We start from the raw sequence: 27,243 nt of genomic DNA, 5'->3' as shown, positions 1-27,243 counted from the left end.
ACAACTAATGTCAGTACGTTACCATGAACTAAATTCTACACTTTTTAGATTTTATTGGCTTTTGCCTCCTGTCTGTCTTGTTCCAGGATACCACATTACATTTAATCATCATGTCTCTGTAACCTCTGACGTTGTTTCTGACGACCTCGACAATTTTAAGGAGTACTGACTAGTCAGGTATTTTGTAGAATGTCGTTCAGTGGAGTTTTCTGAGGTTTTTCTCATGGTTACAGTGGGGTTATAGGATTTGGTGAGGAAGAACACCAGGGTCCCATATTCATTCATCTTATTAAAGATGCATGTTTTCAGCATGACTCATCACTGACATCAATTTTGATCACCTGACCAAGATAGGGTTTGCTGGGTGACTATAAATTTCCTTTTTCCTTTTTCTATATTGTAATTTAAAAAAAAATTGTACTTTCTATATTGTGCAGTTACTAAGCACAGCCCACATTCAAAAGGTGGAAAGTTAAGCTTCATTTTGAAGAAATAGAAAATAGTTTGGGTATTTTCTGTGTAGATTTGCCACTTCTCCCTCACTTACTTAAAATCTTTTGTATTAATAGGAGCTCAGATATTTTGTACTTTGGCTTATAATCCTATACTACATTATTTCGTTGCTCACAGTTAACAGCTTTGGCCACTGGGAGCTTTTTATTGGCCACTGTATCCCTTCAGTGTCCTTGAACCCTTGGTTTTTATGCTACTTTCTTACTTTCTGGTATTACAAGATGTCCCAGACCTAACATCAGCCATTTCTTCAAAGAGCCCTGGTTCCTTTTAATGGATAATGGTGTTAGAAACCAAGCTTTAGGGGTGCCTGGGTGGTTCAGTCAGTTAAGCGTCTGCCTTCAGTTCAGGTCATGATCCCAGAGTCCTGGTTTTGAGCCCGGCATGGGCTCCTTGCTCAGTGGGGAGCCTGCTTCTCCATCTCCACCTGCCCGCCACTCCCCTTGCCGTGCTGTCAAGTAAAATCTTAAAACAAACAAACAAACCCCACAACACCCAAGCTTCAGTCTTTCTTTCTCTTTTCTTTTTCTAAGAGCTTATCTATTTGAAGGAGAGCAAGGGAGAACATGACCAGGGGGGAGGGAGAGGGAGAAGCAGGCTCCCTGCTGAGCAGGGAGCCCGATGAAGGACTGGAGCCTGATGCGGGACTCCATCCCAGGACCCCAGGATCATGACCTGAGCAGAAGGCAGATGTTTAGCTGACTGAGCCACCCAGGCTCACTCCAAGCTTTAGTTTCTAATGAAAGATTAGATATCGGGTTGTGCCCACTGCTACCAAGTGTCGGCTTCTAGACCCCCTCAGCAGACAGAACTGTGTGCAAACCCATATTCATCTTCCCCAACTGAATTCCCCCTTCCCTCAAACCCCTGGCAGCAACCATTCTACTGTGTCTGAATTCGGCTGCTCTAGAGACCTCACACAAGTGGACACAAGTGGAGTCTATCTGTCCTGTGACTGGCTTGTTTCACTTGTAATGTCCTCGGGATTCATCTGTGTAGTAGTATGCGTCAGAATTTCCTTCCTTTTTAAGGCTGAATATGCCATTCTATGTATTTGCCGCATTGTTTCTTCTTGGTGGACACTTGGGTTGCTTCCCCTTTTGGCTGTTGTAAATGCTGCTATGAACATAGTTGTATAAATATGTTTGAGTCCCTGCTTTCACTTTTGAGTGTAGTATACCCAGGAGGGGAATTGCTGTATTACCTGGTGATTTTAATTTCTTCAGGAACCGCCATACTGTTCGGCAGTGGCCGCACCCCTGCCAACAGCACACAGGAGTTCCAGTTTCTCCACGATTCTGATCAAAGTCCAACCCATGTTTTTTTTGTTATTGTTGTTGCCTGTGCTTGTGGTGTCTTATCCAATAAATTATTGCCAAATTTTTAATATGAATCTTTTCCTGTTTTTTCCCCCCTAGTTCTGGTTCTAGCTCATTTGTTTAGGTATTTGAACAATTTGGAGTTAATATTTGTATATGTTTTAGTAGAGGTCCCACTTTTCCCCCTTGCTTGGAACATCCAATTTTCTTACCCAATTTGTTGAAAACACTGTCCTTCAAGCCCCTTCTGGTCTTGGCACCCTTCTCAAAAATCATTAGACCATATATATATAAAGGCTTATTTCTAAGCTCTCCTATTCCATTGGTCTAGGTCTTTAAGCCAGTACCATACTTTTTTTAAAAAAAATCATACCGTTTTGATCACTGTAGCTTTGTACTAAGTTTTGAAGTAAGAAATGAGACCTCCAACTTTGTTCTTTTTCAAGATTGTTTTGGCTATTTGGGTGTCCCCTGGGATGCCATATGAATTTAGCATGGGTACTTTTATTTAGGCAAAAAATATTGGGGTTTTTGATAGGATTACATGGGATCTGTAGATGGATTTGAGTAATATTGATATCTTAACAATACCGTCTTCCAATCCATAAACATGGTGTGTCCTCCCGTTTGTTGTGATCTTTAATTTCTTTAGGCAATGTTCTGTAGTCTCTAGTGTACAAATCTTTTGCCTCTTTGTTTATTCCTAAGAATGGTATTCTTGGTGCTACACTGTGAATACTGGAAAGCACAATTTTTAAGGAAGACAGAACTAACATAAGGTCAAGGCATTCATGACTTGGTTCCCTTGCTTTTGTGGACAGCTGCACCAAGAGATCTTTGGAGATTTGTCGGGGGGGGGGGGGGGGAAGGAAAAGCCTAAATAGCTTTGTGTGTTTTAAGTCACAATAAAAATCTCAAGTGGCTAATTACTTATTCTTCCTCACATTCCAGGTACCGAGTTGCCTCCTCTTTGCAATTTGATTCAAAACTAATTATAAAATAGCTTTTGCTAATTTGGGATAATTCCCCACATTACCTGTAGCACCTAGAACAGCGCTGAGAACATGCAGATGGCCAAAAATAAGATGATGTCACACACACACACACACACACACACACACACACACACACACACACACACACACTATTATCCAAAGGGATAAAAACAGTCAACAACCTAGGCTAGAATTATTAGATTTTATTTTTCCCCAGTACTTTTAAAAGCTCAGCTTCACCATGTAACAGGCCAGACTTTTGGAATAACAACTCTTTCCCAGGCTATAACCCTTTTGAGGAGAATTTGTCAAGTATCATGGTTCCAGGATGTTTCCACCCTAGAATTCTAAACCGGTTACAGAATCCGTATCTTCTTAGGTCTTAATTGTAATTAATAACCTAGATGCATGTAACATAATCAAAATAGCACATACCAAAGTTTTTCTTCCCTTGTGGAAGGCACTTCCCCCAATTCTCCCCAAAGGGTTTGATATGAAGAGATGTTTTAAGTATCACACTTCCCCAAAAATCTGTCTACCAACCAGTTCTAATTCTTGGCTCAGAGAAAGGTACCCCTTATTCAAGAAAATAAATATTCTGAGCTAACTGATCTCAGCCACGGACAAATTAAAATTGTTTTACTTTACACCTGACAAACCTTTGCTTTCAATACCTCCTATTTGCAAAACTCAAACCTTATCTTTAAAACACAGTTGTCATTATGACTTGGGAGAGCAGGGAAGGCTTAGGAAGGGAGCTGGCTTCTATTTTGCAGGAGGACATTCTGAAAAGGGCAGATACTTATTTCTGAAGTCATTAAGTGGAGAAATGGCAAATGTTCCTCTTATTCTGATACTGAAAACACTTGTAAGGCCAGGACCTTTCTGGTCCTGAAACTATTAATAAATTACATTGTTTTAAGTACATTCAAAATTTATATTACTCTGTAATTTCTTTTCCCTGAGTTTGGGTTCACAGTTTGGTAGAGATACTTTAAAGAGGTAGTTGGGCGGGGTGAAGAGGAAACCATTTATGTCTAGCAGCACCTGGGGATAATATAAAACATCTAAATTTTGATCTCAGTTAACATTTATCTTTCACCCTTGAATCTGCAAATGTAAAAGAAGGAGATGATCATTTTCCTATTTTTTTTTCTTAATCTGTGTGGACCCTCTCTCCTATTATGTTCATGCCAGTATTGTCACTATTTATAAAAATAGTTCCTCCAAAGACATGCTAAAAAATAAAGCCTTCAAAGGTGGGATTGTTTAAGATTTAGAAGAGAGAGGCTCAGCTGAGTAACTTTTATTCCTACAGTCATTAGGGCAACTGAGCAAACCTTCCAGCACCCCCAACCACTGCCTTTTCTCCCTGGACCCGGTTTATTTAAAGCATTCCTATCAATGCTGGAGCTGACTCTAAGTTCTGGGCTCTAGGAGATCCTGACATTTAACACGGGTGGAGACACTGGTCCAGGTCTCGGCTTCCCGTCTTACGATGGGCTGGTGGAATACTGTCTCATCAGATGCTCGTGGCAGGGACTGCAAACTCGCTCAGGCTTGATACTTGAAGGAAGAGGCAGTTCATTTGTTGAGCAGGCGCTACAGAAGCTCCCTCTGTGGTTCTTACACACATTCTGCGAGGAGAAGAGGGAGGTTAGGTGGGGAACAGAAGTGCAGGGCATACGGATACATGCGCTATAAAAGGCCACATACGAAAAATGCTCAATGCCTCGTCAAGTATTGACTGAATGTTTGCTAAGTGCCAGATGGTATCTGACCAAGCACAGTCTGTCTACGAAGCAGCTTACCATCTCATTCTTAGATCTAAATAATACACAAATAATGTATCTTTAGAATACCTTCATTCATTACATTCACTTTTAGAGGGGCTAATTCTAAAATCAGTTTGTAAGTATCTAAGAATACTCCAAATGAGGCGGTGAGTGGCCAAGTGATGGGCCCGGTAGCCAGCCTAGGGTTAAAAATGTTGCTGAGTATGAACCCAAAGTGTACTTCCTGATACACTGATGCACTCAATGCTTTCCTGGAAAGCTCTATAAGCACATCCTTTGGGCTATCAGTGCGGCAGGAGCACAGCCCCCTGCATCCTCTTTATAGGGAAATCAGTCCCTTTATGAAGCGTTTTGACTCTTTCGTGGTCATGCAATGGGGCAGCACGTGGGTCATTCTGGCAGTGTCACTGGAAAGGCTGTGACAGGGTGGTGCCCACAGAGCTCCAAGGGCCCCTGTATAAAGGCTGTGAAGAGTAACTGGCCCCATTAATAATGCCACTTTCTCCCAAACAATTCACCTTCCTGACAGTGCGGTAGAGGTAGGGGCCACTTTTATTTGAAAGCCTGAGAGGAATTTCCCGCTGACATACTGCGGGTATCCTGCATGGCTCAGAAAAGCCCGAATTAGATTAGCAGTTTCTTTATTTGGGGAAATAATGTCTAGAATTCCAATTCTAATTCTAGAGAGGCAGGTTCATCTTCATCAGATTCTGCGCATTTGAGACTAGGTCATACTATAATTTTGCTCGCTAAAATTCAGCAAGGTCACAAACGGCAGCATTTGGGCGCAACCCGGAATTTGGGCACATTTCCTTATCTCTTCCAAGCACTTGTTTCTTACAGTCATTTGTCCATTTCTGAGCATCTCCAATGAAACGGGCACCGAATGCCATGCTGGGGGACAGCAGTGTGAGCGGGTCCAAGAGCCACTCACCACACACGAACGCGTCCTTCCCTCTGCCTCGGGCAAGCGCTCTGCAGAGACCCCGCGGGCCCAAGGGGAAAGCAAGTGGTTTGGTGCAGAGCGTGTTCCCCGGCAGAGGCTGATTCTCCAAATAATTCAGAGAATCCCTCCCGCCCCAAACTATCTGATTTGGTCTACGCAGGATGAAGTATCGGAGGAGTATAGATTTGGGGGCCAAAGTCAGGCTGCGGCCCGGCTTTGCCACTTACGACCTGAGGAACTTAGAGAAATGTGCCTAAAATCTCTGAGCCCAAGGTGCTTCGTCCATAAACTGACGACACAAAGGAGACAAGCTTTACCACAGGTTCATTACTCCTTCTCGAGCACGGGAAATAGCACATTCCACACAACAGGCACTCAATAAACCTTTAGTTATGTTTATTTTTTAAATTACTTATATTTATTTTAATGGGGATTTACTGACATGACTTACTATGGCTGGAAAAAAAAAACAACCCGTATTTTTTCAACAGGTATTTTATAAATGCTTGCATCCTTTGGCTTTTCTTCCCACTCTGTACTCTACGCAGCAAAGTCCCTAGTATTCAAAGGGCCATCCCCGTGAAGAACCCGTTTGGGCCTCAGCACTGTTACCTTGGTTCGGCTGCCGTCTTCCCGGCATAGCTGACACGTCTGTGGCTTCTCAGAGAGCAGCAGCTGATTCTAAACCACACATTGAGCGAGTTAGTGTCTCTTAGCCCAGAAACAGTAATACTTGCAGAATATTCATTTTTTTAAATCACAAAATTAATAGAACCACTCTATAAACTATCTGCAAACCAGAGAAACAAATTACATATGGTTCTAACTCCTTAAAGCAGCTCTGGTAATCCCATCAATATTCTTGGAGCTCTTTTCATTTTTATAAAAAAGTAATGTGATTTTATTTCTAAAAAGAAAATTCAAGGATACAAGTGTAAAGTAGAAAGCTAAAAAAAAAAAAAAAAGCCCCATCTCTCTTGTCCTACTGTATCATCAAGAATGGAAGGCAGTAGGCTTTTTTTGTATCTCACGGATGAAGGATGGGCTGGCTCAGTCATAGCCGCACTTACCCTCCTTCTCTGCAGGTTGTCATAGCCTGTTTTACTTGCAAAGTAACTCACAACCATTTATATTTGTTTATTTCCAAGTGATCAATAAGTCTTTTTTATGGAAGGAAAAACTAAGGGGAAAAGAGGTACAGTGAGCTCTCTTAGGTCCCACAGTATGGCAAAGAGAATTTCAAGTAAGAAGCGACACCTGCTGTTTACTTAGTAAATTGCTCAGAGCTCTGCGACTTCCGGGCAGGCGAGTTTCAGGCAAATGCACTTGTTAAGGGTATTGTTACAAGGGGGGGCCCCAGGGGCCTGTGTGCATTCACCGAATTTCCATGCTGCCGTTGTACAGCCAGGGACAGTACAGGTGACTACAGAATTCATTCGAGATGTCTGAGAACAGGGGGAGCCATTACCTGTTCATCCACAGGGTGAGACGGCAGCCTACAATGGAAAATTAAAAATAGGAAAAAACAACTTATTATATTTCTATGTGAATCATTGCAAAAGCACAGGAAAAGCAGCACCACGGTTCTTTTACGTTGACATAATTGTTAATCTTGACCTCCAAGGAGAGGAAATTTTGGTGGTTAGATCTTATTAGCAAACTCTGATCCTTGACTTAAATTATAGTTCCTGCTTAAAAACAGACTTGGAGTTATATTGTATGCTTTGTTTTTACTACCAAGAAAATAGTTTAGCGTTCATATCCCAGCCTGTAAAACTCCAATGGCCAATGCTATTCATTTTAGTATCTTTTGTTATGATATTATAGAAATCTATCCATTATATGTCCTGTATTAGTTCCCCCTCTTCCAAATGTCCTTAAAATGTCAACTTTAGCAAATTAATCAGGGTAAGGGGAATGAATGAGATTGTCACGGGAGTATCCATTCATGCTGAACTATTTCTTCCTGAGACCTAGCTAAGCTCACCCTCCTTTTTCCAATTTGAAACAGAATTTAAGAGGAGAAGCAGTTCTGGGGATAATACACCACAGATCCACAGTGGTTCTAATTCTCTTCCACAGAGGGGCAGTGTGACCACCAGTGTGAGAAGTGTCCAAGCTGTTCCTCAAACTCTAATTCCAAGAAACCTGGCTATGTTTTAGGATTGTTGCTCTGGCCAGGACAGGCTATGGAAACAGCTATTACGTAGAGCAAAGGACTTCAACAAAGACATGAGAAGCAGAAGCTGCTTAGGTGGGCCATCTTTCTTCTCTGTGCTCCCCAGTTTTCTCTTCTGGAGAATTACATTTTTAAGGAGATAATGAATGTGGAACACACTATTTAAGCTGCAGGGCACTATATAGGTAGAAGATAGTGTCTTATATTCCCAGGGCTGAAATCAGATGCTGGCTTGTAAGGTCTCCTGATTGTAAATGACTTAGTTCTAGTCTGGAATGGGGCTGATTCTGAAAGGCTCTTTTAAGCCCTCATTAATTTTACAGCCTTTCTAGTCCCTTTCTTTGGCCCATGCTGATCTGCAGGCTCATTTAAGATTAGTCCTCAATCAGGCCGTGTGCTCTTAGGGAGCTTTGGAATCATTCTGGCCTTGAAGGTCAAGTACCTGCATAAGGAGTCTTTTTGTTGGAACGGTGTTGATTTATCTTCTCCAGCAGTGACTTTGCTCAGGTGACACACTACCTCATTCTTGAGGCATCAAAGCCTGGAGAAGGACAGCTGCCTGTATGTATGCAGTATATGTATGCAGTATAGTTCTCTCCAAGCCCCTCTACGGGATCTTTCTCATTACTAACTTTGGCTGCTGCTGCTGTTCTTAGAACAGACTGATTCTGGGAGCAATTTTAGATTCATAGCAAAACTGAGCAGAAAGTCCTGACATTTCCCATATAACCTCGCCTGCCCTTCCACCTTCCCCCAACATCAACATTCCACACCAGGGGGGTAAACGATGTGACAACGGATGAACCTACATTAACACATCGTAACTAATCAGTCTGCGGGCTGCATTAGGGCTCACTCTTGGTGTTGTACATTCTAGGGGTCTGGACAATTGGAGGACACGTATCTATCATCGCAGTCCCATGTAAGTGTTTTCACGGTCCTAAAAAATCCATCATACCCCCGAGCCCCTGGCAAGCACTGTGTCCATGGTTTTGGCTCTTCCAGAATGTTGTACAGTTGGACTCCTTCATTTTTTAATGCAGTGGCACTGTGTAATATTTTGTTCTATTTCTACCTGCTAAAATAATTATTAAAAGGCAACTTCCTTGAATAATCCTATGGTTTTCATAGCGAGCAGAAGAGTTAAGAAAAAGGCATCGGGGCGCCTGGGTGGCTCAGTGGGTTAAGCCTCTGCCTTTGGCTCAGGTCATGATCTCAGGGTCCTGGGATCGAGTCCCGCATCGGGCTCTCTGCTCAGCAGGGAGCCTGCTTCCCTCCCTCTCTGCCTACTTGTGATCTCCCCTCTGTCAAATAAATAAAATCTTAAAAAAAAAAAAAAAAAAAGAAAAAGAAAAAGGCATCAAGTGAAGCTTTTTGAGACCCTTAATAGAAAGGACATGAAGAAAATAAGAGGATTTACTGGCAACAGAGCTGCCTTTCACATAGCACGTGGGGGAAACAAGCCCTACTGGAGTTCATTTAAGAACCTAAGAACTGCTATGATTTGTACTTCGCTCTTCTGTGATACCAGTGCAGTAAAGATGAGAAATGATCGCTGAAGTGATCATCTGAATTTGGGGATTAACCGGGGAAGAGTCAGAGGACAGCTTAATCACCTTCTTGAAGCGGACTAAGTGGGCGTGGTTTAGTCTGTGTTCTCGGGTTGATTTATTCATTCTCCCTTCAAAATGTCTGTCTGGAGTGTTACTATTACAGGTTGTTGTCTGGTCTGTGCCACTGTATATATCAAACCCTCCCTCTTTGCGCCTCCCCAAACGAGCGTTCTAGCTTTGTTAGTACTTTATTAACAAACACCTGTGGCTTTCGTCCAGGGCCTCTTTTGGTTTAACATTTTCCTCTTGAACTTTGTGCTTCCCATCCTGCCAAAAGAAAATAGCCCAATTCATTAGTTATTCAGAATGCTCAACAGCGATGGTACTGCAGACATTTCTTCTGTACTGTCTTAGCTTAGGTATATAAAGCTAAGCAGCTTTTTTTGTTAGGGAAGGAATTTAACTTTCAAGATGTTTTCCCTCATTCTTCGCTCTAAGTAGTTTCTTAACAAATTATTCTGAAGCGTTTGCCACAAACGGTTTTCAGAGTAGATATTTTCCCTTCTTAACTCTTGAGGTTCAATGAAAATTCAGAATATACTGGATTTATTTACGAAGTGAGCTCAAGGTATCAGTTCCTTCTTAGGGTATGTTAGTTACTTCTGTAAATCTCTATCTGCCTCCACCCTCACTCCCAGCTGAGCTCTGGAAAATTGGGAAAACTGAGCACCGCATGTCTAGCAGACTGTAATCCTCTGGACACTCAGTCAAGCAGCCGCCACGATGTCATGACAACTTACACGGCCCATACAACTCGATGATACGTCTACTCTGAAGGACCAAATGTAAAGTTCCAAACTGCATTTCTACCAACACTCGTAAGCCATGCCTGGGCGGTTCTCAGTGACAAATTCTTTCTGTGGCGCACACAGTGCTGTCTGTCTTGAGCTGCCGTCCATCAGCCTCCAAAAATAGAATGTACGTCCTTAGACCACTCAAGTGTCACAGAAAGGAGGTTAGTGCAATATTTACACTCCTGGAACCCCGACTGCAGGGCAATTTAAGATTGAGAAACTCAAGGGCTCACTGGAAAAGCAGGTAAGATAGGCCAAGCATTTAGGTAAATCTCTGCAAGCCCGGGTAAGGAGATTTTCTGTTTGCGAAACTAAACTAATAAAGATGGCGTGGTGCCAAAAGAAGAGTATTTTGCACACGGTAAAGGAGTAGTAATGAGTACCACATACTATATTTCCATTTACTATTATTTGCTACGCTCCAGCAAACTAGCATCTCTTTCTCTAAAAATGCTAGATAAGAAAGCTTATACATTTGTCCTTTGTTATATATAACATGAACCAAGAAGCTACTTTTCTCCTGTGTTTGTCTTTGACACAAAAGGTATTACATACTTTTCGATTTTATTATTTGAAAAGGTTGGCTCCAATTTCCTGGGTCCCAGAGATGGTCTCATTGAACATTTGCTCCCTTGCCACTATAGGAGCTGGGGGTCTCTCTCCCAAGGCTGTTGTGTAGAAACTTCTACTGCTGTTCTTTAAACACTCTGTATTACTTTCTTTTCCCCAAGCAACTCTAGTTCCCTCTTGTTCTAATTTTCCCAAGAAAAGTACCTTGAGCATAGTAAAACTGAAATCCTCACGATTCTGAAAAGGCATACAGAAGCAAATCCACATTTAAGACAATAAAAGGAAATTCAGAGTCGGGAAGGATTACTCTAACCTAGTATTAAAGGTATTAGGCAGAAGTCCAAGGAACATGAATTTTTGTTAAGACACCCAAATAATCTTACTTAAAGTGAAATCAAGTTAGAGAGAGTGTCTAGAGGTGGACGGAGAACCAAAGCCTGTGTTCACTCCAGGTCTTGTCTGCATGTACATACTCGAGGCCATAGCATTACGCTTGTGTCGCCAGAAAGAAAACCGTCCAGCTCAACGAGGTAGCCCCTAAAAATTAAGTAAATGACCAAGGGAATAACAAATATTACCATTTTGGGTTGTGGCTTCTGAGGACCCTTTCCTGGGATGCTCCTGTTGTTCTGTAACCTTCTTTCTCTTTCCAGTTTTAGTTCTAACTCAAGCTGGTGCCTGGGATGGGCAGGAGATGAAAAGGATCATAATTTGAATTTCTGCAATCATATTCTCTGAAGAATGCCAAACCCTTTCTTAAAGCTCAGCAATTAAATTTTACTACTTGATTAATAAAAAGTTACCAGATATATATGGACAATCAGGCTTTAAGGTGTTAAAACACAATACAGTAAAACCAGTAACACTAAATACAGACAATATGTTTACTATTTCTTGGATAATTAAGAATGTACTTTGCGGCGCCTGAGTGGCTCAGTGGGTTAAAGCCTCTGTCTTTGGCTCAGGTTATGATCCCAGGGTCCTGGGATCGAGCCCCGCATCGGGCTCTCTGCTCAGCAGGGAACCTGCTTCCTCCTCTCTGCCTACTTGTGATCTTTGTCTGTCAAATAAATAAATAAAATCTTAAAAAAAAAAAAAAAAGAATGTACTTTAAGGGGTGGCTCAGTCAGTTAAGTGCCTGCCTTTGGCTGAGCTCATGATCTCAGGGTCCTGGGATTGTCCCAGGTGGGGCTCCATGTCCAGCAGGGAGTCTGCTTCTCCCTCTGCCCCTCCCCCTGCTCATGCTCTCTCTCTCTTTCTCTCAAATAAATGAAATCTTAAAAAAGGGATGTACTTTAAGATCTCCCAGTGCCTGAGGGTCACCACTCTGAATATCAGTATTTAAGATTAACTCTTAATAAAGAGTTGTAGTCAATTGAATGATGTTTAGTAGGGTTAACTACAATTAAAAGACACTATGTACAGAATTTCAGCAAGAAACAACATGAAAGTACCAACTCTGTTGTCCCATTTCATCTTAATTAGCTGGTCTCTAATGTTCAATGTCCAGTTCTACTCTCCGCCACTAGTGCCCCTGGCAGCCATGTGCTTTTATATCCAACAACAAAGTTCTCTTTGTTTGAAGTCAGTGGCTTCAGCAAAGAACTGAGTCTCACTGGACAGATAATATGGAAGAGTGGTTAAGGACTTGGAGTCAGAGAGACAGACTTTTAAAGTGCTGCTACTTACTTGCTGAACTGTGTCAATCTGGACAAACTGAACGCATCTAAGCTTTAATTTCGTCTGAGAGGGCGGGTAAGACAGGTCCTACGAACAGGTTGGTGGGAAGATGTTGGGATCGGATGCCTGTGCAGCGCTTCATAAAGTTTGCGGCACACAGTAAAAATGTAGGGAATACTATTTTTATCAGTGTTATGTGGGCTATTAATTCTCTTAGTCCTTTCTATTTATCTGGGGCCTTGGGTTCTAGTTTCCTCTTTTTCTGATCGCAAAGCATGTTGGCAAAGATACGGGAATGTCGATATATGCGAAGCTTCCTGAATGCTAATTCCAGAGAAAGGACACTGCGAAGACAGAACGGAGAGGGCTGGCTCAGGGGACCTCCTTCTCTTGCTGCCGGCCTTAGAATTACCCACGACCGCCCTGGGAGCTCCTGGCGCCCTCTCTTCACCGCTGCCTGGCGAGCTGGTCCACTTGCAGCTGCAGACTGTTTATCTTGTCTCCGAAGTCCTGCTTGAAGAGCCGGTTGTCTGACTCGGCCGACTGGCGGCCCCGCTCAGCCTGGCGCAATCTGGATGTGAGCCACATGAACTTGTGATAAAAAACAAAAGCCACGGTGGGGAGGAAGACCAAGTTTACAACACAAAATAAAGCAACCCAAGGAAGAGGCGTGGAGAGATAGAGGGGGGAAAAAAAATGCTTCGCAGGGCACAGGGGAAGAAATTGTACGAGGATGGGGAACAAGATGGAGAAGAAACACACTCTAAAGAAAGGCCAGGTGAAGGTGAACCAGGCAGAGGAAAAGTTGATTTTCCAATTTTTTTTTTTATTCTAGTACTACAGTTTACAGCCATTAGATGATAAACAATAAAACATCACTTTTTAGAAAATCCATATCCAAAGCCAACCTCAAGTACACAGTAATTAAAGTCAAACCCACTTCTTTGTTTGGGTTTATTTCCTAACAGGTTTGGTACCTTATATTTCTGCTTTACACACATAACTGGAACTTGCAAATGGGCAACTACCTTCTTACACGTGGAACGAGAACATTTTCCTGGTCCTTTCCCTACACCACAATTTGTATTAAATCACGACATTGTACATGAACCCTTACCTAGGCTTTGAGTTCTTCTCTAAGGAAAAGCCTTTGTCAGAGTTTGGCCATCTCTTTCCTCTTCCATTCCTACCAGGTGGTGTGTGACTAAGTGGACAAAGAACTCAGCACCGGGCCTATATGATATTCCTGATGGCATTCTCTGGAAAATTCTAATGAATGCTTTCTTCTATAAATCCCATAACTTTGCACCTATAAAGAAGCGCGTTCTAAGAGGTGAACCATCCGGGGCTCTATAGAATAGAACTGGAAAGCATACTATCTGTAGTCTTTAAAATGTTTTATTTTAGTGTTGGAACACTCTTCCCAAATGCTCGTAGAAAAGGCAACTCATCACCACAAAAGGCTGATGAAGATAAGAAAAGGTGCAAAATTATAAGAACTAAAATAAGTTCAAGAGCACAGTTTATTCCATGAGGTTGGTCATATGCTCTTTGACTTGACTTTGGTTCAAGTCTGTAAGGACCTATAGAAGCACACATGAAATCTACCTTACTCTCTTAATTCTGGTTTTTCCAAGAAGAAGGTAAAGAGTTTCAAAAGCTGGAAGCAAAGGGGGGTTATCTTTGTTCCCACCTAAGCAGCTGAAATGCTGCAAATCATACCAAAATGAGAAAAAATATTTTTTTTTGTCAAGACTTCTTGAAGGAACGAAAGCTTATGTAAAGCCTGTTCCCCCAAATCAAAAGTCATTAAAAAAAAAATCCAAGTATTTATAGGATTATTTACAATGTAAAGCCTAGAAAGGGGAGTAGATCTGTGGTCACTTAGAAAAAGAAGCCCTGCTAATTACTATGTATGGAGATCTACGGGAAATTTTTATTTTTAGACTAATAATAAAGAGTTTATCATGTATCTATTTCCTACGCTGAAATGGTTTTCTAATAATTAGATTGTTAGTTTCCCAGAGACATTAGCAAATCCCCATCGGAACAGAAAGTAATAGAAACTCTTAAGTAAATGTTTCTAGCAAGAAATGACAGGCGGGAGACCATCACTTATGTTTATACCTTGTTGTCTTTACTCCAAAAGGAAAAGCAGGATAGATCTGAAAATTGTGTAGTGTTGTGTTGTGTTTTGTTTTTATAGGAGACGAGTTTTTTCATTAAAATTATTCTCTCTGAGCTACCTAAATAGGAAGTGGAATTGCAGGAAAATGGCAGAGGTAGAAGATGGCGAATATTAGGAGGGTTTTCCAAGCTTCCACATTATTATGTTATCGTAAGGTACCTAATCACTAACTTTATCTCTACGAACTTTAAAGAAATATAAGGATGCGGGTTTGTTTCCCCCACCAAAGTCACTAAGGCAAAAAAGTTGCAAGCAATCTTGGTTACGGAGAACAGAACTGTAGTGAAATGCTAAGTACTTATCTGTGGCTTGGGGAGTAAACCTACACAAGGAACGTGGGGAGGGGACGTGGCCTAGGAGACAGAGCTACTTTAGAAGAGTCCATGTCCGTAGGGCTGTCACCTCCAGTCCATTACATCGCAATGGCAGAGCAGGCTCTCTGGCATGGACAGCGCACCTAGAATCTGGTACTGTCTGAGACTGAGCTGTAAAGGCATCAATAAAAGATGCACAGAGTGTCCATTCCCTAGGCCTTTTTTTTTTTTTAAATGGTGTGTTTATTTATTGGTCAACTCAACCTTTTTTTTTTTAATGGTATGTTTATTTATTAGTCAACTTTTAAACGGTGTTTATTTATTGGTCAACTCAACCTTTTTTTTTTTTAATGGTGTGTTTATTTATTGGTCGACTTTTAAATGGTGTTTATTTATTGGTCAACTCAACCTTTTTTTTTCTTAATGGTGTGTTTATTTATTGGTCAACAAAGTAATTTCTTGAAGTTTATTTGGCAATTAATTAAGAACTTACACTAAATGTTCTAACTCTAGGGAGAAAATAAAGAAGAAGAAAAAAACCCATGGCCTAGATATCAAATTGTTGTTGTTGTTGTTGTTTTTTAAGTCCAACAAATTCAGAGTTGATTTTTGGTGACATTTTATGTAGAATCAGAGCTTAAATGAAATAACTTTCAGATTTCTTTCTTTACAGTTAAGTTGTACATCAGACTTGCGAGGTGACGAAATGCAAAATGCCTAATGATGTTTTGGGATCAGTTTATTTGCTGCACTATTTAAGGTCTTTGCCTGTTTCACCAAATCCTTTTCACTAAATTAGTAAAATAAAAACAAAAATGGAGTGAAAGGGGAATGAGAGAATGAATAAACGGGAAAGACAAAAATAGCAAGAGAATAAGTCAGCTTAATACTTGAAGAACTCATTATTTTAGTTCTGTCTACTTCAAATGCCAAGTCAAAAAACTATTAAAAAATAATTCTATGCAACAGTTCAAAAACCCAATTTATGAACACCAAAATTAATTTGTTAAATCATAAACATATAACTGCTATGAGCAAGCACTTAGAGAACTTTCTGGATAGACTGATAACTTTTTATTTAAAATCAGCCAAATCAGAAGCTTCAAACTTATTTACTGATTTGCAATTAACTTGTGAGTTACCATTAATATTCAGTGCCATTCAGGAACCTTCCTGGTCAAGATTTATCTGAATAAAAGAAGTCATCCACTCATCTGTTCATTCATGCATCTGCTAAATGAATTCCTTGTGTGTTCATGGCACTAAGACAGATCCAATGAGGGAACTTAAAAAATTCATTAAGTAACCTGGAGGAATTCACAGTCTCATCAGATGATACATATATAAAGGGCTGGAACGTGAAGCAGAAGGTGACAAGGAAGCATTAAGGACAGGTGTGGATGTAAGGCTATGGGAATTCCAATAAGGACAAATGGGTAGATAAATCTGAGAAGCATCATCAGAGGAAGCTTAGGAGAGGTGGTGGCTTTGGAGCCTGAAGGTAAAAAAAGGATTGAAGAACAAGGCAGTGAGAAGAGGAAGGGCCTTCCTAACCGGTGGGGCTGTTGGGCAAGGAACAGGTGGGGAAAGTGCAGGCGCGCGCAGGGGCCTGCAGTCAACGCGGCTCAAGTAAAAGAAGGGTCATCAGTGGTATTCGAAGTGGCAACCCACACTGGCCACGCAGAGTGACCACGGGTGCTGTGGCTCCTTCAGTCTTGAAATCTTGGCCATTTCTCTTGGCAGCTGAGTCACCATGAAGAAAACAGGTGGTTTCAGCCAAGGAGAAACAAAAGCGGCACCGGGAGAGGGTGTGTTTTGGGCAGACTGACTTGTAGGTACCTGACGGAAACAGCTGGTCAGAGGATGAAAACCCAAGACTGGGTTTTCAGAGGAGGACAGAGCTGGAGACGGACAGATCTAAGATTGCGGGCAGGGTGACAGTGGACACTGCAGAACCGCTCAGGAGAAAGGGGAGAGAAAAGGGAGATGGGAGGGAGGAGAGAAAGGAGTTCACGTATTACAAGGGCCCTCGGTATCCCAGCGTCACTAGCACCAGCACGTTCCAAGAATTTGGTGACGCAGAATAAAACAAAAACTGAGAGCATATTTAAAAGTACTTTCAGGGCACCTGGGTGGCTCAGTCAGTTAAAAGTCTGCCTTCAGCTCAGGTCATGATCTCAGGGTCCTGGGATAGAGTCCACATAGGGCTCCTTGCTCAGCAGGGAGCCTACCTCTCCCTCCCCCACACCCTCCCTCAACTGTACGTGTCTAACTTTGCTCTCTCTCTCACAAAAATAAATAAAATCTTTAAAAAAATTTTTAAAAAGTGCTTTCATCCTGTGGGCCTCCCTCTTCCAACATGACACTGAAATGGGATCATGTAAGAGGATTACTGTTCTGCTGTTCAAAACAGTCAGGAGGGCCTGAAGTTTCTTAAAAATGTTTTCAGTGACATCTTAGAGAAACACAAAATTTAACTGGCTTTCTACTAGCATGTCTGGTGTTAAGTTGGGAGAATTTCATACACTTTGTCTGCCAAGTGCATAGCATTCTCTTCCCTTCCAGCACGGAAAGCTCAAGATGTTTCACTCAAGAAATAGCACTTTTACCTTTGTTCGAGTTGTTTGATGGTAGCGGCCATCTGATTAGTCTTCTCTTCCAAACGACTGTTTAGTTCACTTTTCTGTTTTACTCCTAAGTCTGAACTCTGTTATGGAAAAGAAATATGAGTGATGTATATAGAACATAAAATCCTGAAATAAATTACACACGGCTTTCTGAACCTAATGGTAAGTGTGAAACAGAGAAACAGAACTGCTCATATATTTGTCTATCAGTTAATTTCCAAATGGGGAAAAAACAAAATGCAACGTTTAAAATCAGTATTGCTATGTGCAGCTTTGTCACAGAAATGAACATTACGAGGCTCATCAGTTTATCATTTCAGTGTAAGAACTAATGGTGTGTTGCTTAGCAAAGTAAGGTGATCAGAAGAGGACAAGTACATGATTTCACTTCCATGTGGAATTTAAGGGGGAAAAAAAAGGATGAACATAGGAGAAGGGAAGGAAAAATAAAATAAGACGAAACCAGAAAGGGAGACAGACCATGAAAGATACTTAACTCTAGGAAACAAACTGAGGTGGGGGATGGGGTAACTGGGTGATGGGCATTAAGGAGGCCATTCAATGGGACGAGCACTGGGTGTTATGTGCAACTGCAGAATCAGTGAAGTCTACTGAAATTACTTGTACACCGTGTGTTAAAAATTGAATTTAAATAAAGAATGAAAAAAAAAGCTAATGGAATATATAGCTCAGTTGACAGGGGAGGCTGGAGTGTAGAAATTATCTTACAGGATAAAAAAGACCTCTTTCCCCACCAGAATCTGAAAAGGAGCTATGGCTTTCCAGAGCAGCACAGGATCCTACGCCGTCTGATCTCTACAGCGGTTTACTGGCCGCCAGCCTCCGAATGCGACGCGAGTCTTCCCTCTTGGACGTCAAGCGTGATTCCAGAGAGACCAGAGGGGCGGAGGGAACCCCGGGAGCTTACAGAGCCGGTGAGTGTCTTCTTCTTGGCCCTACCTGCAGCTTGAAGGCAAGTTCATGCTTGAGAGCCCTGAGGTCATCCAGCTGCTGCCGCAGAGACACCAGGGCGTCCTGCTTCTCGCAGACGTCCTTCTCCAGCATCTTCATAGCCAACTCCATCTCCTGTCTCATGCTGATCTGGATCTCCAGTTCTTTCTCCACATCCTGCCCCCAAAGGTAAATAAACTGCTTATTTTCTCTTTCCTCAACGAAGGACAAACTATGAAATTCCACAGGAAAAGGTGTAAACTCCAACACTCTCAGGTCTGAATATTTGGGCAAAATAGCTACAAGCTATCATTCAATGCAGAGATATTAACAAAGGAATAATAATTAGGATCATTAAAAAACGGATCATTTATTCAATAATTTACAAATCCCAAAAACTTGGTAGGCCAGAGACAGTGCTATTGAATATGTCTGAAATACACACATACTTGAGGCACTTCATTACAGCGAGACAACTGATGTCATGTTCTATCACAGAAATGTACATAACGTGCTCCGCTAGCCAGCGCCGAATGAAGCACTTGCAATTCTCTTCAATTTGGATGTTGCTGGATGTTGGATGTCGTCAAGAGCCCAAGGAGCCCGAAAGATACTCTGGGTCTCGAGGGTAAACATCTCAGTAAGTGAAAATGATCGATATAGTAACTGAATTTTTATAATCACGTAACATGAACCCCCTTTTTGGTCCAATCATTATTACTGCAACATGATTTGGAGGATCAAAGTTACAAAGACCTGAATTTCCTTCTCCATCCATTCTCTTCCCTGGGGCGTATCTAGGAACTTGCTTGGTTTCTTTCCTTTCTGAATAAACCGGTAACTTTTTGTGACAAAAGCATCTGGAAAATTTTGTGTCAGATTTTTAAGATACATGTGCCACGTAACTGAGGTGTCCCTCTGTGCACGGTTAGCTTGATTCAATCAGATTGCTTCTGAAATGCTGACATGGGTTATTTCTAGGATCTTCCTCATAGAAAGTGTTTTGAGATCTAATTCATAAACCCATAGAAGGAAAGTGATAATTCAAGGATGTTAAAATTATATTCCTGTTTGCTCAGAACATCTGAAATTCTATTCTATACACTGTTACATGGTCATAATTTTTAGAAACCGAATCACCTTTATTTTCAGCTTCTTCCTACTTTCAGAGACACTGTTGGTGGGGGGAGATCCTTTCATTTCTCGGACCATCACAACTGCAGGAGGAGTTCATTTACCAATACCGGGGATGTATCAATGTACTAATCCTTGGCTAAAACCTATTACAGGAGTATTATTCACTATTGCACATTTATACACACACACATACATCCTCCAAGGAGACATAACAGAATCTTTGCAGGATGAGGACTGGGATAGGAATGGGGATCACCAAGTTTAAAACAGTAGGTTCCGTATGCGTAATGTTCTCGTAACACAAACTATAAAACTGAAAAAAAAATTGGCAAAATCCCATTGGCTATTGAGAATAGTCATACTCAGAAAGTGGACTGGGAAAGCGTTATAAGGAATATGGGTTAAAAAGAGTGAGAAATATACACCTGAAACTAAGGTAACACTGTGTGAACTACACTCAAAAAAAACTTAATTAAAAAAGAAAAGTCACCGAAGCAACTAAAGTATCATTGTTCTCTGTACGAACAATATTCTCTTTAGCAAATATTATGACATGGAAAAGTCCACCCTAAGACTTAGCTAAGAGGGCTTCCTCAATGCCATTTTATTTGAATCAGATAATTAGAAATTTTCTACAGGTTTCCTATGTGCAAAATCCACTGTATTCATCAATAAGCAGTGAGCCTTTCCTACAGAAGAAGGTAATATCCTTGATTAAGAGTGTTGAGCACTACATCTGAAACTAATGATGTACTATATGTTGGCTAATTGAATTAAACTCAAAGAAAAAAAAGAGTGTTTTATGCAAGTAATGTCCAGCGAAGGTAAAAAGCAACCATATGAAAATCTGCCTTTATGTCTAATTATATTTATAATAAATATATTCAAAATTAAAAATACAAAGGAGTGAGAAACAGTTTTTTAGGATCTACAAAAATTTGTTGGCCCACTACTAATGTTCCTGAGCCTGGTCTGTTACGATCAAACATCTAAGTGGGCCTTTATGTTGAATGGGTTACTGAACTACTAGAACACAAGTTAAGTTTACCAGTCGCAATTGTGTCTCCTCCTTTAAATGCTTTCTGGCTTCACTCAGTGCTTGCCCTTCTGCAGTTCTGTCTTGCTTAGGACCCTTGAAAAGATAAACAAAATAGTACATATATTTAAGGATTAAAAAAAATCTATATAGAGTTAGCTGACACTGCTATTTAGTAAGGGAAAATGATTACATTTTATATTTAACTAAGCAGGTATAACAATGAATAAAGACAACAAAGAAAATGAAGCGGCTTAGTAAATAAAAAATTCTCAGCAGAACTGGGTTTTCTCGTCATTTTGTTTAAAGTCCTAAGATAGGTTATCATATCAAGTGCAAGAAGTCTTAAAAGTCAGCTTCTAAATACAAAGTGGCATTCACTGTAAAATGTGAATTGGGCCAAAGGTTCAAACGGTAATATATTCCTTCTTCAGAGATCTCACACTTGGAGTCTCCAACCATCCAGAGAGATCATAGCTAAAAACAAGTACATCATCAGAAAATTCTGAGCAGTCACAGTTGTTTTCACAACACCCACACATTAAAGTCAAACCCACTATTCACAGAGAACTACTCTAGTCCCCACTCTGAGCCTAGCTGGTTACTCTAGCGGAACAATTTTAATAACCATGGCGATCTGGATTCCTAGATCACAGAACAGAAGCATGCAGATAAAAGGCAGTGGGGAGACACTACTACCAACAGCAATGAGAAGTGAGAGATGTCAGCGAGATCATGAAAGCAGAGAAAAAGCACCCAGAGCAATCTGGAAACATTTAAGTACAGGGGCTAGAAGCTCAATCAATTCCAACAGCCCCATAAGTGGTGTCATTATAACTGAGTATGGAATTGCCGATGTTGGTAATTAGGACTTTCAGTCATCATGAACAGCTAAACGTGTTACATCATGTCCTCTGCCTAGGATTGCTTAGGAGTGTGCAGTACCTAAAAGATTTGCAAAAAAATCGGGGTGCCTGGGTGGCTCAGTGGGTTAAAGCCTCTGCCTTCGGCTCAGGTCATGATCCCAGGGTCCTGGGATCGAGCCCCACATTGGGCTCTCTGCTCTGCAGGGAGCCTGCTTCCTCCTCTCTCTCTGCCTGCCTGCCTCTCTGCCTACTTGTGATCTCTGTCTGTCAAATAAATAAATAAAATCTTTAAAAAAAAAAAGATTTGCAAAAAAAAATCTGTGTAGACATATATAAAAAGTTTGATACCTTAAGGGATCAAGTTATCTAGAAAACTCATTTACATGGCAACTCCCAGCGGCACTAAATAAACACTTCTTACCAAGTAGTAACAGGGCCTGAAAGCAACAGTATATTCAATATAATAAACATAACACTTAAATACAGTGCAAATCATGAGTCCATAACAAGACATTGAATTAGACCGGTTCATGAAATTTCTCAACAGATAGAGACAGAGGTGAAGCCAGGGAGCGTCTGTAGGAAGAACCTCACACCCATGTAAGCTCCATCATTACCCGATTCTGCAGGGAATCTCGGTAAAAACAGTGCAAGTGCTTGATGCTTCCAAACAGTCCTCTAGAGTAGAGCCTCTCCCCCACCCGCCCTGTCACGTTAACACACTCTCTAGGAATATTGTATAAATCCAGTAAGGTTAACCTTCCGATTGGATTCCAGTATGTAGGAGCTTTCCTCTTTAACTCGTTCCATTTCTTCTTGTAAGGTAATAATCCTGTTGTTTGCAACTGCAAGCTGTTGAAAAAAAAAAAAAAATTTAGGGTAAATAGGATAAAATAATCCATGATCTGCTAGGACATAACTTTCAGGCTTGCGTATTCTTAGAGAAGGAAAGAAGATTATCTGTAATCGCATAAAAATGTTTATTGTATCGGAAATTAGGAAAAGTATTTTTAAACTAGTTTAGATAAAAATAAAAAGTATCTCCTAGGGAGCCTGGGTGGCTCAGTGGGTTAAGCCACTGCCTTTGGCTCAGGTCATGGTCCCAGGGTCCTGGGATTGAGCCCCGCGTTGGGCTTTCTGCTTGACGGGGAGCCTGCTTCCCCCTCTCTCTCTGCCTGCCTCTCTGCCTACTTGTGATCTCCCTCTCTCTGTCAAATGAATAAATAAAATCTTAAAAAAAAAAAAAAAGTATCTCCTATTGCTGCTTTTTGTGTAAACTCTTTTTCAGTACCAAAATGTTAACTTAAGATTATTTACCTCAAGGGTGTTCTCATGGTTAACTTACATTTAGCTGTAATACCTGTTTCTAAAACTTTTAATGAAGAGGTCACGTCATGCCTTGGGGACTCATAAACCCTATGTAAGACCTTTGATAGATGATTTTTAAGAGTAAAGAAATGGAACTTCAAAGTTCTCACTAAAAGATGCCATTAAGTATCAAAGAGATCTGTCATTTCAGCGCCTGAACAGGTAAGGTAACACTACTAGCAGTGTATGCTCAGGGGGACGTTTATATCTGTACTCTACAGGAGGGGAAAGGAAAGTGCAGACACTTTTTCCTCTTCCGCACCTGCTAACCTGGATTCCCCCCAGAGAACACGGGAGAGCCTGGAGGAGAGGAGGAAGGACACTCAGCAGCTCCTCTCAGCCAGGCTAGTCTCCCCTTACATGATCTCCTCACGAGCAGGAAGCACAGGTTCTGCTTGGTTCCCGTTCTAGTGCCTAAGTACAGAGGAGCCAGGACTCAGGCATGCTCTCCAGAGGGAAGTCTGGAAGCCCATAAAGCCCTCTCTGCTCCATGGGCCTAACAGTGCATAAAAAAGTTAACTTTGGACAAGGGTGCCTGCTTTCTAGATCCAGAGACATCCTCAAACAGGTTCTCCCAAGACCTTAACATCAGAGAAAGTATCAGGAAACTATGGCTGTACATCCAAGTGGGTCTTCTAATTCAGCTTTACCAGTAATAAAGTGTGTATTTACATATCTTTACCTGCTTAATTCTTCTCATTTCATCATATCGGTTCAGAATTCAGGAGAGGAAAAAAGGGGTTTTGGTTTTTGTTTTTTACTGGCCCTCTTAAATCCAAAATAGATGGAAATGGGAAAAGGCAGATCTAATTTGTCTTATCGCTTCTTTATAAACTTCTTTTATAAAGTTATAAAACACAGAGGGCTTACCTGTCTCTAAAAATTCAAAGTTTCAAGAAATTAAATGTTACTGGCAAAATAAGTACATAAATGAATTAATTAATATTGGTAATAATAAAATAAATCTAGGTCAGGAGGACAAGTATTGTGACTGAGGGAATAAAATTAATGACCATGTTTACTGGCCGCTTATGGTAATATCAGGCACTGGCCTGGGTCCTTATGTATCACCATTTAATTCCCACAAAAACTTGACTATTATTTTATCATTCCCATTTTACAGAGAAGATAACCAAGAAATAGAGGCTTAAGTTGCTGGCCAGGATTAGAAAGCTAGCAAGTGCCAGAGCTGGGACACGAACGCAGGTAGCCCACCGGCTCCGGAGACCTTGGTTCCCTGCGGTGCCCTATTGCCTCAACAGAGGAGCAAGTGGCCCACAGGACAACATTTCTAATCAGAGTATTTCAAAAGCTTTATAAGGTAAAATTCTAAGGATCATTTCCATTACTTTTTCTTTTTTTTAATTTAAAGATTTTATTTACTTATTTGACAGAGAGAGAGCGAGAGTACGAGCAGGGCGAGCTGCAGAGGCAGAGGGAAAAGCAGGCCTCCGGCTGAGCAGGGAGCCAGATAGAGGACGCGATGCCAGTGGGCTGGGATCATGACCTGAGCCAAAGGCAGATGTTTCACGGACTGAGCTACCCAGGGGTCCTTCCATTAAGTTTTAACATAATTTAAGAATCTACGTCCAAAAGTGAAGCCCACAGAGCTGAGTAATAGGGAAGGTGTTTTAAAGTTACGACAATGAAAACGTTCTGAAGAAAGCTGTTGAAACAGCATCTTCCTGCTGCTGTCTGAACTTGGTTCTATTTAAACCAAAAGTAAGCCAGGGTATGTAAAAGGATAGTTATAATAAGAAATAGATTAAGATATAGATAAGATAAAGTCTTTGCCACTGGAAATATTTCATTTAAGATTTTTCACAGAGGCGCGCCTGGGTGGCTCAGGGGGTTGGGGCTCTGCCTTTGGCTCGGGTTGTGGTCTCGGGGTCCTGGGATCGAGCCCCACGTCGGGCTCTCTGCTCACCGGGAAGCCTGTTTTCCCCCCCTCTCTCTGCCTGCCTCTCTGCCTACTTGTGATCTCTGTCAAGTAAATAAATTAAAAAAAAAAAAAAAAAAAAAGGTTTTTCATAGAAACATCTAATGTTATAAAAGGAAAAAAATGTAGTTTAGCCACTGACAAGTTAAAAAATTTCTTTACTAATCAGAATCAAAGCACAAGGTTAATTTTTATTCTTAATTTGGGGACTTTTCTAAGGGGTTTCCTGTATATATTCTGTGATCTTCAGAGTAACCATGAGGCTGAAAGGAAAAGTGTAAACACCTCATCTGCTGGGCAGGCAACCGGGCCTCTTGGAGGTCAAGTGACTGACTCTCATACGTGGCTCGTCAGCAGCATGACACGCTAGCAGGGATTGCTGGCCTTCCGACCAGCGCTCTTTAAGTTATCGACCCTCCCACCCCATGAAGAAAATAAGGCCCATGAGGGTGGGAGCTTGCCAGTCTGGCACACGCCAATCAGTGCACCCAGAAATCACTGTGTAGCTCTCGCACAGAAGCAGTACCCAAATGTCTGCTCGATGAGCAAAGGATGAGTATCAAGCTCCAATAGCTTCCACTACTGCACATGAGTAAACTGTGTATCGGTCAAAGCATTTCCAAAACACTTACCTCCTCTGTCAGTTTCGTGTTGGATTTTTCTAGCGCATCCACTTTTGCCTGAAGATTGTTTACCGTAGCACTGTAAAGAGGAGAAAAACAGAACCATTTCTCCTGAAAAACAGAACATCCTGCCCTACCCGGGTACACATGCATCACAGGTATCACCCCATCGCCTAATGTCCACAACTCACGGTGGACTTGCAGGCTCTAAGACAGTCCCAAGGGGCAGTGGATCGTACCTGCTGTACCCTTGGCACTGAGCTCTGCACTAAAGCACTTGCTGGATGAAACAAAAGAGCTGATCCAGGGCACTCTCAGCTTTAAAGTTTACGTACATATAATGACAAGCTACCTGAATCAAGGGCTTGCCATGTACCAAGCACTTTCCTAAGTGTTTTTATTTGCATTATTCATTTACTCCTTTCAACAACCCTATGCAACAGGTATCCCTAAATATAGATAAAGAAACTGAGGCATGAAAAGAGTAACTCACATTTTTTATTTCACTATCAAATGTGTATTTTTACTTGACTAACCTCTCCGTAATTCACTGTAGTCATTATTAGTTCTTGGTCCCCAGAGAAAATATACTTAAATTGTTCTTGAATTTTCTAGTTGAAATCAAGACTATTCAATATTTATATTGATACTGGAATATTCATGCTATAGGTTTTACTTAAATTATCTTTGTAAGAGAATTATTAAAAATAGTTAATGGGACGGGACGCCTGGGTGGCTCAGTTGGTTAAGCAGCTGCCTTCGGCTCAGGTCATGATCCCAGCGTCCTGGGATCGAGTCCCACATCGGGCTCCTTGCTCGGCAGGGAGCCTGCTTCTCCCTCTGCCTCTGCCTGCCATTCTGTCTGCCTGTGCTCGCTCTCTCCCTCTCTCTCTGACAAATAAATAAAATGAAATCTTAAAAAAAAAAAAGTTAATGGGTATATTAATTTTTCTGAATTATTTGATAGTCTTTAGCATAACAAGAACACCAATATACTTGAAAATATCAACAGACTGTTTCATGTTCTGGACAGTTCTGAAAAATAGTGAGTATTTGGTAAATTAATGCTAGTGATAGTAAAGGGAGGGTAAGTTAATACCATCAATTCAATGTATAAATGAAAAATGCAAGGGACCAACATGATACAACTAATCTAAAGGTACTAAGTGGTTTGCTCAAGCTCAATCTCGAAATATGTGGTTGGATCTACTGAACTAAGGACGTTTGTCACATGTTTAAGAATTCTTAACATAATTCATAATTTGAACATAATTATTTAATCACTAGAGTTATAATTACATATTAATCTTATACTGCCTTTCACTAGAGGTCACCAAAACAGTTAAACGACATTTAATTTAGTGCCTAGCTTAGTGCCCAGCAAGCAGGAAGTCCGTATTTTTGTTGAGTATCGCCTGAATTGATCCTCATGGCTTATCAGTTGACTGTTTACTCTTCCTTTCCTTCACAACAGAATCCCCAGGAAAGTAGAAGTATTAACTCATTCTTTACTTTAGGTGTCTGTTGAGTTCTTCTACATAGTTCTTCTGATCCAGAATTGCAGTAATCTGGCCATCTCTGGGTGGGAGGGGAGCGTGTGGGGAGGGGAATAGAAATAAAATAAATAACATTAGAAGTACTAAAATCCCCTCCCCCCAGTCTTTTCATATAACACAGAAAGAAAACCATAGTACAGACACACTGAACCAAAAGACAAGCCTGATGTATAACGCCTCCAAAAAGACTCAGATACTTAAAAATGAAACAAAAAATTCCCCACATTAAAAGG

General features: G+C 41.1%; 1 protein-coding gene across 7 annotated transcripts in view; it reads right to left on the bottom strand.

Moving 5' to 3' along the window:
• Window positions 1-3,015: 3,015 nt before the first annotated feature.
• Window positions 3,016-27,243, bottom strand: part of RUFY3 (RUN and FYVE domain containing 3) — an 83,143-nt gene continuing 58,915 nt past the window's right edge. For 3 of the 7 annotated variants that reach the window (XM_047719471.1, XM_047719472.1, XM_047719473.1), the window contains 12 exons: window positions 26,967-27,032; window positions 25,464-25,533; window positions 22,284-22,376; window positions 20,671-20,754; window positions 18,495-18,662; window positions 17,517-17,614; window positions 12,857-12,976; window positions 11,304-11,403; window positions 9,564-9,628; window positions 7,038-7,065; window positions 6,182-6,250; window positions 3,016-4,464 (listed from right to left, as the gene is read on the bottom strand). In XM_047719471.1, coding sequence (XP_047575427.1) covers window positions 4,321-4,464; window positions 6,182-6,250; window positions 7,038-7,065; window positions 9,564-9,628; window positions 11,304-11,403; window positions 12,857-12,976; window positions 17,517-17,614; window positions 18,495-18,662; window positions 20,671-20,754; window positions 22,284-22,376; window positions 25,464-25,533; window positions 26,967-27,032 — 1,105 coding nt within the window. In that variant the 3' untranslated portion in view covers window positions 3,016-4,320. Of the gene's footprint in view, window positions 4,465-6,181; window positions 6,251-7,037; window positions 7,066-9,563; window positions 9,629-11,303; window positions 11,404-12,817; window positions 12,977-15,209; window positions 15,698-17,516; window positions 17,615-18,494; window positions 18,663-20,670; window positions 20,755-22,283; window positions 22,377-25,463; window positions 25,534-26,966; window positions 27,033-27,243 lie in introns of those variants that run through there. The other 4 variants (XM_047719475.1, XM_047719476.1, XM_047719477.1 and 1 more) reach the window with 2 other exon arrangements.

Source organism: Lutra lutra, chromosome 2 (genome assembly GCF_902655055.1).
Source record: "Lutra lutra chromosome 2, mLutLut1.2, whole genome shotgun sequence".
Taxonomy (NCBI): domain Eukaryota; kingdom Metazoa; phylum Chordata; class Mammalia; order Carnivora; family Mustelidae; genus Lutra; species Lutra lutra.
The sequence above is the reverse complement of the archived record's forward strand: the minus strand, read 5'-3'. Positions and strand labels throughout refer to the sequence as shown.